Raw genomic sequence first — 12401 nt, 5'->3', positions numbered from 1 at the left:
TATGCCGAGGTCAATAAAAACACATATTGACCGTAACACAAGTCTATAACTGTTATATTATATGCTCTTCTAAAATGCACTCATTTGACTGGCCCATTTTTCATACATATAAGAAAAAATGATATCACAGGAGTCATTATCACTTTTTGTGGACCCGCATGTGAACCCTTTTCGACCAATCAAATGTGCGCATTTAAGAAGAATATATATTTATAATTACATGGTTAGAAATGCAATACTTTCAATGTTGCTTTTGAGCTTATAACAGTACTGCAAGAGCCATAAAGGGAGGTAATACCAACTGGTTTCAGCAATACTGTCTATGCTAATTAAATATTCAAACTCATGAAAAATTTGTATATTAACAATTACCTAAAGTAGGAAATAAGAAAAAAAATTATATTCACAAAAAAATGTGACAACCAAGTCAATATTATTCCCTTTAGCAAATTAAGCTTTATAGGACTTCAATCTTGATGATAGAAAAGCTTAATTTGATGATCCAAAGAATGCTGTGTTGGCTTTACCGTAATCGGCCGATTATAGGTCGCACTCATGTATAGGACGCAGTGAAAAAATATCAACAGAATTCTGGAAAAATGCTTATATAATTCACAAAACAAGACAAAAATACTTTAATCTGTTATATTTTATATATCAACTAAGTGAAGCACATTAAGTTATCATCATTGCAGCAGATTATATATAACAGTATATATGTATACTAGCTTCATCCAATGGAAGTTGTCCTAGGATGAGAATGCAGCCCTTGCAACTGAGCCATCAGGTCAGTCCCACACACTTTACCTGTTTAAACAAGCAAGCCTGTTACCATGACAACAAGTACACTAGCTTGATATATTTGCACTAGTTATTTGTAGTGCCCTGACTAAAACATGTGGAAGCTGACCGAACATTGGCAACAATAGGAGAGATCGTGTTTGTATACAAATTCTATTTTTAGAACTGATAAGACTGTAATCGGGTGGGCAGAAGCCGACCGTCCATGTTTTTTGTAAACAGTGATGTTTTTCTAACGGTCTAAACTTTCTTAAAACACAAATTATATAAATAATTTTTTGATCAATGGAAAGGTTATAAAACAAGCAATTTATTGATTACTTTTAATTGTTATTTCGAAATAAAATGGATTAATTATGAACGCTTAACTTACACTGTTTTTCTAAAGGTTGTGAAAATCACTACGCCGCTTTTAAAATTATATGTCATTTAAAACGGTTATTCATTGAAAAAAGATATTTGGATACAAAAATATGAAGATTGTTAGTATTTCAAATCTTTTTGAATTTTGAAAATCCATAAATGAGCAAAAAAGTTATTAAAAATTAAAAATTCTGATTCAATACGCAAACGGTGTTAAAATCATTTGTTTTGCCAACCACCAGATAAACAGATGTTAACGTGTGACGTCACGGCGATCTCTCCTATACAGGCCTTCTTGCAGACGTTAACGTCATGCACATGAACTAAGCTTAGCACATTGTGTATCACAGACATTAAGTTGATGCCACATTGTAAGTTAATGCTATAAATCATTTTCCGAGTCAGTTTCAGAATTATCGTCTTTTAACACAGCGTCAGTGAGTGACTTGAGATCTTCTAACACTGTTGTCAGTGCTTCATCTGTCTCTGCAAATATACAGAAAAACCTGTTAACCCTGACCCTGCTAATATTCTATAATGAACTTATCCATCTTTCAATTTGGACAGTACCATTAACTGTTAAAACGGGTGCTTACCAAAAAGATACTGACAATGGCGAACAGTGCAGATTATGATCAGACTGCACGGATGTGCAGGCTGATCATGATCTACACTGGTCACAAGGGCAGAATCAGTTGTGCCCAGCATTATATGGGTTAAATATAATGAATTGTAACAGATAATTACTATTCCATCTACCTTTACCGAAACAATAAATTTTGTACTTGATTTCTTTTTCAGTATATTACAATACCATTCACATGACATGTCATTCAAAAGAACTCCAAAGGTGTTAATAGGAAATTTTTAAATATCTTGATTAGTTTTAAATTTAACATTAAAACAAAATATGAAAAATGTAAATTTCAGCCATTTTGACCATCAAAAAGTTTTTTAAAATTCAGTTAACATGACTTTATTAAATGGAGGTTATAGCAATCTGACTAAAGTACTTGATCTTCTAAACGAAGATCTGAGAACGACCCATTCACATTCGTCTTCTGTATATTTTGGATTTCCAGTATTGCTATTTTTATTTTATCCAATCAGACGACTTGTTCGAATGTCAAAGAGTAAGAAAAATGTGCAGTTATTCTAGGGCTCGAACCCGGGACACCTCGCTTACAAAGCAAGTGGCCTACCGACTGAGCTAGCCGGCTGTCTGATACATTACGACATAAGAATTGTAAATATCAAAAGTCAAGGCTACAGGTAGATTTGCAAGATGTTGTAAGTTAGGCTCTGATTGGCTAGCGAAAGGGTCGTCAGAACGAGGCTATGAATAGGTCGTTCTCAGATCCTATGCGTAGCGTAATAGGAGATGTACTTCAGTCAGATTGGAGGTTATAGCTACTGGTAAGTATGCATAAATGCAATGTAAGTATTTTCCTTTAAAAATCTGTACAATTTCGAAAACAATAATTTCCTAAATTTTTCATGTACCAATATTTCACATACATGTAGGGAAATACCATAAAATTCATATTATTAAAAATATCTTTAAAGTTTAAAAAGTTTTCACTATCAACCCTGGAGATCTTTGATTTTTTCGTTTTTGTAACATTTAACGTCACAACAACACCACTGTAGGTCATATGGCAACTTTCCAAGTTTTTGATGGCGGAGGAAGACCCCAGGTGCCTCTGCAGGCATTATTTCATCATGGGGATGCACCTGGGTAGAACCATCAACTTTCCGTAAGCCGGCTGGATGGCTTCTTCACATGAAAAAATTCTATATCTCAAGTGTAGTTTCTAACCAACAGCCGTGTGGGACAAGTGATTCATATTTAACAATCTTAAGCACGCAGCCACAGATGCCCCCAGAGATCTTTAGAACAATATATAACTTACATCTAGAATCTGACTGAAAAAAGAAACCTTCCAGATTTGGTGGACCAAACAGTAATTTAGGTTAGTAAAGAACCAACAAAATTAATAACTTTTAACCATAATCATTCTTCATTCAGTTAATACACACACTGATCCTTTAAATATGTTTTTCTTGATGTAAAAAATAACACTGAGCAATGAAAATAAATTGTTTACCTTGCTGTATTTCTGGTTGCGAATATGTGACTACTGTACTAGATACTGGCTCTGTATGATCCCTGACTAGTTCCTCATCCCTATCCCAATTATGTGTGACTGGTTCCAGTCTCTCACTCTTTAATTTACCCACAAGTCCTTCTTGTCGAAGAGTTGCCTAATTTCAAATTAATATAGAAGAATAATACTAAATTCTGAAATGATGGTATAAAGAAAACTGAAAACAAAAATTAATTAACAAAACAGGGACTTAAGTATGATCAAAATATATCTTATTTACCATGGGCCTGGCATGAGAAAGTTTATACTGACAACACATGCCCCTAAAATGCTTGATAGAATAAAATATTGTCAAGAAAGAGAAAAACTAAAAAAAAAATGACATGAAATTCCCAATAATATGCGCGTGTAAAATCCATGTTCATAATGTGTACCAAATGTAATTTCAATGGATAGAAACTGATGGAGTAGAGTACACGTGCTACAGATGAAGTTGTAATATGGTTACATTAAAAAAATGGGCATAACTTTAAAAAAATAATTATTAGACATAAGTCCCAAAGATATATGCATCTCAACTCCATGTTGATGATGTAAACCAAGTTTCATCTGAATTGGATTTGAACTGGGGAACAGTTGATTCTTATTAAAAGTACAGAATGAAATTCTACAAAATTATCATATAAGTATGAAATCTCTATTTATAAAACAATAATTTTATGGCTAAAACAATAAAAATGATGAATAACGAAAAAGAATCCAATGATTTACCATCATGAGATTTCTTTCCTTCTCAACAGCTTTAAGTTGCCCCTGAAGTAGGTCAAGTTGACGTTTATAATGTTCCTCGGTAGTTGACAACTGTTCAGTAAAACGTTCCTTCTCTCTTGTCATCTGTCTTTCTAACTGCCGTACTGATACCACTGAATACAAACAACATACATCACAATAAAAATTCATTCCCCTCCATCAGTTTTCAACTTACACATACCAATAAAGTTGTTAAAGAAATTATGGATTTCATTTCTAGTTTTTCAAGGAAGGTTCAATGTAAATAAGTCTTATACAAAACACTATTTTTAGAAAATCTAGACAGGGTGTTCTACTAAGACAGAGGTGTACTTACTTTAGCTCTGGCAAACAACCTCTGACATGTTATCCAAAACACTTTGTGTATACAAGTACATGTAACAGGACTATTTTTATTTCCAGACTTTTTCAGCAGGTTAATACTGAGACAACTGTGAGGCATTAGGCTGTTAATGGTCATTAAGGAGAAAGAAAAACCGTATACTGTCCCATAACCATTGTAGTTTAGACTTTCATGAAAAAATCTTTTTACTTTTAAAGATATCTCTGGATCCATTTTTTGTCAGCAACAGGCGAAATGAATGAACAAACGTTATATAATATGTTTATATGTAAAAGTTGAAAATCAAGCTATGGTAACAAACCTGCTTTTGCATGTTCTCGTTTAGCCTCATTAATTTGTCTGTCCATGTCGGCCAGTCTGTCAGAGAATTGGTTCTCAACCTCGTGTCTCTGTTCTTCTAGTACTGAAAAATGGAAAACAGATCCCACTTATGACACCATGTCATATACTTGAAGAAAGAAACAACACGGAGTGACTAGCTCTAGAGTATATTAAATACTGACCAAGCATACATACAAACATACAACTATATTATGAGTAGATGTATATACCAACTTATAAGACAATACATCACAATTACTATCATATTAATATCAGAAAATATGGAAGAGCAAATTACAGTCGAACTTCGATGGCTCGAACTCAAGGGTCCCGTTGAAATAAGTTCGAGTTTTTTGTTGTTCGAGCCATCCAAATGGCGGCCATTTTGAATTTGGGAATTCGAGGGCATGATGTGTTACAAACCTTACATCGTAATATATTGTCATATTATACCTACAGGTGTGTATGATATGATGATATGTAAAAACAAATGCTGAAATAGTCTTTATTATTTATTTTCAAACATGACATAGATACGAAAAAAACATAGATAAAACACTAATATATAATCATAAGAATTTGGTGAAGACAGATTCAAATAAGAAGACATGAATAGCAAACCTTTATGAATCATAGTCCAGTGCAAACATTTTCAAATATAAACACGTTAAAACGCAAACAATTAATTCACGGACATGTACACAGAAATATTTGAAAACAGTACCAAATGACGTCACATGTAGACATAGGCTATAAATAGACACATGAAATCAACACAACTAATGATCATACGTCAGTTTATTCATAATATCAGTGAGTCATGTACAGTATACAGTTTTACAGTTTATTTTTTGAATAAATCCTTGACGGAGGACTGAACCGACGAACGTTTGTTGAACTCTAATTTGGAGAGAGATTTGTACATAGTTCTAACACATGATATTGAGTTTTTCACATTTGATGATGGCGTTATATATGTTGTTTCTAAAGTTTCTTGATCTTATTTTTGTTTTGTTCCTTGCTTTCCAGTTGCCAACTTTGCTATCCCCCCGTTTCCGGGTCCTTTACTAAGTTATTCAGCCATGCTAAAGCAGTATGAAAGTTAACATCGAATCTCCCGTTTTTATGCAGAAAAAATAAAGACAGACATTGCTCAATTATTTTAAATAATTTTATTCGTATTAATCAAAGCCCATTAAAACATTGCAGTGAACGAAAGTCACTTTGTTTGATTTGTTTGTCGTATACCGACGCTAATTACATAAGCGTGTGAAAACTACGCACATGCCGGTTAAAGGGGAAGCTTGGCGAATGTCAGGCAGAGGTGTGAAAAACTTTGTAAACACAAGCCATTCCGGCGACAAATTGGCTGTTTGACTGAATAGGTGTAATTATCACTGTAACTGAGCCGAAGGGACCACCAAATGAGTTCGAGAGTTCGAATTTTAGAAGTCCGAGCGATCCGAGGTAGAACTATATAGAATAAAGAATGAAAAAATTCGGGACCGGGCGAAGAGTTCAAACGATCCCGGTTGTTCGAAAGATCCGAGTTCGAGCCATTGAAGTTCAACTGTATTATTTTTCCTCATTCGTTTATACTCTGAAATCATTGAAATTGTTTGGGGATTACTTTTTTATGGATTCATGGGGACTATTTTTTATAGATTCATGGTTGCGTTAATCCACAAAATCACCATAAACAATAAAATTCTCATATATCTTTTTGTTAAATGTTGAAATCCACAAATTTATATTCACATGAAACTGCCGTTTTCGCAAAAAAACTAAGACATTTCAGACACACAAAATTAAAATCTTATCCTGTAGTAACAAACAATAACACATCTTTAACTTTTACTAACGGGTCACCAAGCTATCATCAAAGCTGTTTGATACATTTATCATTAGGATGCTTCAAACAAAATCATGGACAATTGATAATGTACTAAAACTCGCAAAGTTTCCAATGTAACGGAACTTTTACTGTAAAATTTCTTTTTCAACAGATACCAGAAAATTCACTTACTCTGTTGCATGTTGAGTTCTTGTCTACCCAGTGAGGTCTTTAGTTCTTCTATATTCTGGTTGGCATAGTCCAAATCATTCTCACATTTTTCCAACTTCTCCGACAGCTTGACACATTTCTATAAAATAAAAGAGTCACTTATGAAAAGCTGAATTTGATTTATGATTTAAATAACTATCTAAACAAGAAAAATTTACCGTTTTTTCATTCCAGTGTAAAGATATATATTTGCAGTTTTAGTTTAAAAGTTACTACTTTATTCTACTTATTCAGTCTGATGAAAGTCTGGCACAGTCTTGTCAACAGTTTATCACTTATGTTATGCCAATCAGTCAATCTAAACAGTATTCCCGTGTTCTGCATAGCTGACAATTTGTTCTCTGCATATAAGTGACAACTTCCCCACATGAACTATGTGGATGTTTAATGACTTCAGACACACTGTCTTCTGTCAAAATATTACAAAGAACATACACTACACTCAAGAATTCGACTTGGTACCTCTAAATTCATAGTCTTGTGTTTTACCTATCGAGCTAACAGGGCTGGCTTACGATATTTTAACATACATTTCAAAAGAAACTGAAAGAAAATACTATAAATCTTGTAGAAATTCAAAATCATTTCAACCTGTGATTTGTCCTGTACAATGCCTTCCAGATCAGATTTTGTTTGTTTTAATGTTTCAATTTCCTCCTCAACTGAAATATACATGATATCAAAATTGAAAAACAATCCACATAATTATTAAACTAAACACTCCTTTTTATAAAATTATGTAGAATTGTTTATTACAGTAACTTGAGTTCAAAGCTGTCTTTCAAGACAATTTCAGTGAAATATGTGTCTGTGAAACAAGTGTCCTGTGATTTCATATTAAAGTCTTATGCCTAAATGACAAGTTCATCATTCAAAACAAAGATGGAGGACTGGAAACAAAAAATGCTACTTCTCACAGCATTGAACTTTCCAACAACTTGTCAGGCAGAAATCAGTTATTTCCCAGTTTGTGTTACCTCAAGTATTAAAAGCATTAACTTACCTTGAGCTCTGATAGAGAGAACTTTACTGTCCAAGGTGAGGGAGTCCTGTTTTATTTGAGCAGCTAAATTATCCCTCTCTTGAGTCACTCTCTCCAATTCACAACACAAATAGGAACTTTCTTCACTGAAAAAACGATAAAAAAATATATGCAGACACCTGTAACAGTGACCTTGACCTTTGACCTACTGATCTCCAAAACAACAGAGGACATCTACTGCAATAAAGTCTGAAACCCATAGACCAAGGTATTCTCTAGTTACTGACCAGAAACAAAAGTGTTTACAGGCAGACAGACCAACCAATCAAATAACTTATATGAGAAAAATAATATACCCCCCTCTTCTAATAATAGGGACATAAAATTTTAACAACGCTTTAAAAGTAAAATTCGATCTCAATCAGAAACTGGCCAAATCTAAAAGCAAGGTGCATGAGAACAAGTTTTGCCATCTAGCATTCTTAAACATATCTTTAAACATACAATGGTAGTACTAGCACTGGGATATTGTGAAAATACCTGACTACAATATCATATAAAAAATTTATGCTATCATACCTGTCTTGTTTCTCAATTTCTACAACATTCTGACTGACATCTCTCTCTGGTATATCCCCTTTCTCTATCTGAAGTTTCAGCATGGCTTCCTTTCGAGCAAATAATCCTGAAAATGCAAGTGATACAATATTCTGCAAAATATTCCGATCTCATGTTCTCCCTTTGATAAAAATCAGGTTGCTCAATTCTTGGTCACTGTTTAACCTTTAGCCTGCTGGCGGTAGTCGATTCTGCCTTGCGACCAATGCAGACCAAGATCAGCAGACCAAGATCAGCCTGCACATCCATGCAGTCTGATCATGGTCTGCACTGTTCGCTATTCAGTCAGTAAATTTTCAGTAAATACCCCTTCAAATGATAAATGGTATTGTCCAAATTGAATGATGGACTAGTCCATTATAGAACTTTAGCAGGCTAAAGGTTAAGTTCCATAGAATAGCTCTGAGATATCTAGCATTATCTAAAGTCATTTTATAGTTAAATTCATCTGCATTTTGTTTTGTTTTTGTTGGGTTTAAAGTTACAGTTTAAAATACACAATTTAAGGTTATATGACAACATTTTCAGTTTTCATGGTGGAGGAAGACCCGTTGTGCATTATCTCAAGCATGGGCATACATTTGGACAGAACCAAAACAGAAATTGTACAAAAAAAAAAGAAGAATGAAGATTTTCGGCAATCAAATAATAAATCATAGCATGCAAATAACAAATTCTTTACAGTAATACATTAACTACCTTGTAACATTTCCATGCGACCACTTGCAAAGCTGATTCTCTGTCCGTAAGCTTTCAGACTGGCCATAGCTGTGTTCAGAATTTCCAGGTTTTCTTGATACTTTGCCCAAACACTACAAAATATCAAGACAAATTATCTTTACCTTTTCTTCTGTTCAACTTATTCCTTTCTTGAAACACATGAAAAACTTAATATTTGAGCAGTCTGGTTTATTTGTTATGCGTTTAAAATAATTTTTCGTTAGTATTCTGCATTCATATAAACATACCAGTGTGCCTTAATTCTGTACTAGTACTGACTTCTTAACTGAAAGAAAATGACAAATACTCCACATGAAATAACAACAGAAGGCATTTGATGAAAGATATATTACTTTCGTAAATCCTTCAGGAGATCATTAAATATATTCATAGTTTTGTACTCTAGTACCTGAGTTAACCAGAAACAACAAAGAATTGAAAAAAAACAACACAAGAGCAGTACCTGCGGGTGCCATTGCTCGTTTGTAAGTGCTGGACAACATGTAAGAAAAGAGTTATGAGTCTTGGCCTTCTTACTCATTTTAACTGATGACAAAAAATGTTTCACAGCTATAGTATGCATTCAAGAAAAGTGAACTTAAAACAAAAAACAACCAAGAAATACTGATTTTCTAAGTACAAAAAAGGGCCATAATTCTCACAAAGTGCAAGTTAGAGTTATGGTTTCTTACCTAATAATTCATCTAAAGATGATAAATAAGTGTGCAAAGATTCAAAGCTGTAGCTCTTACAGATTTTGGGAAAAAGTGGACCTAAACAAAAATTTTAAAAAGAAAATAATATTTTCTAAGTACAAAAAAGGGCCATAATTCTAACAAAATGCGTATCAGAGTTATGGTTCTTGGCCTACATAGTCATCTAATGTTGATAAACAAGTGTGCAAAGTTTCAAAGTTTTAGCTCTTCTGGTTTTTGAGAAAAGGTGGACCTAAACAAAAATTTTAACCAATGCCGACTCCAACAATCATGTGACAACAATACCTTGTAAATTATTTTTTTTTTAAATCAGACAAGCTAAAAAAAACTCTTGCCAGTAAACAATAGCATTAATTTTGATCTCCACAAGTTAATTGTATGAAACAGATCTACAGGTATTTTTGTTACAGTTCAGATTAAATAACAAATCCTTTAACGTTTATCTACCTTGCAGCAAACTCCTGGAGTAGTTGAGCATTTTGAACATTTTCTTGTACTCTGTCGTCCAAACATAAGGCAAGTTGCTGGGCTTCTGATAGTTCCAACTGTAATCTCTGATAACAAAATAATATGTTTTAAAGATTATAACGAACTAGACTGGTAGAGAGACCTAAAACTATAAGAATATATTTGTGTTAAGCATCTTCTATTTAAACTATAAGAATGTATTTGTTAAGCATCTTCCATCTTACTGGAAAATGACTGCTGATTTTTTTTTCAAATATGAATCATATCAAAAAAATGTTTTTAATTGTACAAAATTTACGTAACAAACATTCTGTCATTGAACGAATATGTGGAACACCACTCTTTAATTCACTGGACTAAAGTGTGTTAATATATATCAACTTTTCACAATTTCAATTTTAAAATTTTCTGTTTAAAGTACCAGCACTGCATGTTTTATATCTGTAAGAGCTGTACTTGTTTATTATATTTTAGCGACAAAACAATCATAAAATATGCCCAAACTTCAGATTACTTATAATTTTGTAACTTTTGTATAAAATTATATGAACTTAATATTTTGATCTGAACTACAACCACCTTATTGCATCTTATGACAAGTATTAACCCTTATCATGCTGGACATCATTATTTCTGCCTTTGCGGCCAGTGTAGTCATGATCTGCACTGTTCGCCATTCAGTCAGTATCTTTTTGGTAAGCACCCCTTTTAACAGTTAATGGTATTGCCCAAATTGAAAGATGGACAAGTTCATTATAGAAATTTAGCAGGGTAAGGGTTAAGTTTTGTATAATGACTAGTATACATCTTACTGTAGTACTTACATTACAATTATTAGATTCCATGTTAAGTTGGGCATCCTTGTCTGACAGGGCATGTGACAACTGTTCTATCTGGTTCTTGGCTGATGACAATTTCTGCTCTAAATCTCGTACCTGAATGAAAACAATCAACTAATATCAGTGAAGCCCAGAAAAATTAAAATGACTTTGGATATGTGTACTGGTATACTTAAGTACTTATCACTCGGTCAGTGATAGTCTCAAATCTAGCATGTACGTGTTCCACTTTCTCTGGCAAATCACAAGACCTTTTTATTAATATTTACTGTACTACACCAAGTGTTAATTATCTAATAACCCAAGGCCTAAATGTGATTTTCATTTATCCAGGTAGTACTGAAGCAGACGTTATGCAGCTACTCGATGTCATAATGTTCTCTCACCAGTTCACATATCAACTATTGTTTATCATAGCATATACAACACTTTGACTTCCTTAATTATCTAACGGACAGAAAAATTGAACTATGTTATAACTGAATATTCATGATGTTTGTTCGTAATAGACCAAGCCAATTTGTAAGTCTGAAAGCTAATGTTTCTGCACTAAAAAGTCAGCTCTGAAATCTCAAACACATGTATTAAATCAGACTTCAGGCATTTCAACTTTCAAGTAAGTTACTTGTATCTTAAAACCTCAACAAATCTCATTACTTTAAAGGCTGAAAAATATTCTATCAAACAGACCTTAGCTTTCCAGTTGCTCTCGTCTTTTTTACATGTAATATCTGAAGACTTCTGCTGTACCATTAATGCAAACACTTTCTCTCTCCACCTGTATTACACATATAAACAAGGAATCCAATAAGAAATCAGACAGAAATAAAAATCTAGTGTACTGCTTTATATAAGATATCACACAATGATAATCTGCTACGTTTTTAAAACTTAAATGTTGCTGTTAATTTTCTTAAGACTTTTAATCCAACAAAACCTCTTTATCTACAGCTTACAACTCTGTGACTATGACACCACAGACTGGTTTTTTTAATGTTGTTTTTAACCCACATACTGACAGCTAACATTCATTTTCCAAATATACAGGTACACGGTTGGCAAAGAAATCTACTTTTGAAAAATCCCAAATACTAGTAGTAGTTTCTAGATATTTCCCCAACTGAAAGGTTGTTTTCCCTGATGATTACCATCATATACACATAAATATAGCTGTGGCCACCATTATCACATGACAGCCAAACCTTCACTGTCAGTAAGCACTTACTGATTTCTTAACAACATACCTG

At 33.3% G+C, this 12401-nt stretch overlaps 1 protein-coding gene across 1 annotated transcript; it reads right to left on the bottom strand.

Annotated features, from left to right (window-relative positions):
• Nucleotides 1-631: 631 nt before the first annotated feature.
• On the bottom strand, nucleotides 632-11996 carry LOC128553330 (coiled-coil alpha-helical rod protein 1-like). The gene is made up of 12 exons (XM_053534466.1): nucleotides 11845-11996; nucleotides 11140-11250; nucleotides 10295-10401; nucleotides 9111-9223; nucleotides 8373-8478; nucleotides 7815-7939; nucleotides 7403-7473; nucleotides 6773-6890; nucleotides 4727-4828; nucleotides 4044-4195; nucleotides 3273-3429; nucleotides 632-1650 (listed from the first exon to the last, which is right to left on the bottom strand). The coding sequence occupies exons 1-12, from the start codon at nucleotides 11905-11907 to the stop codon at nucleotides 1547-1549; spliced, it is 1329 nt and encodes a 442-aa protein (XP_053390441.1). The 5' UTR covers nucleotides 11908-11996; the 3' UTR covers nucleotides 632-1546.
• Between the last annotated feature and the right edge of the window lie 405 nt (nucleotides 11997-12401).

This window comes from Mercenaria mercenaria, unplaced genomic scaffold (assembly GCF_021730395.1).
Source record: "Mercenaria mercenaria strain notata unplaced genomic scaffold, MADL_Memer_1 contig_3709, whole genome shotgun sequence".
NCBI classification, from domain to species: Eukaryota; Metazoa; Mollusca; class Bivalvia; order Venerida; family Veneridae; genus Mercenaria; species Mercenaria mercenaria.
Note: the sequence above shows the minus strand (reverse complement) of the source record. Positions and strands in the feature narration are given on the sequence as shown.

Bases quoted from the DNA above. Each gene is read 5' to 3' on its own strand.
- LOC128553330 (XM_053534466.1), bottom strand. From the start codon at position 11,907: ATGGTACAGCAGAAGTCTTCAGATATTACATGTAAAAAAGACGAGAGC. The intron at 7,474-7,814 runs GTAAGTTAATGC...TGTATATTTCAG, and splicing joins TCTCTCTATCAGAGCTCAAG to TTGAGGAGGAAATTGAAACA. The intron at 4,196-4,726 runs GTTTGTTACCAT...GTTTGTATTCAG, and splicing joins ACGAGAACATGCAAAAGCAG to TGGTATCAGTACGGCAGTTA.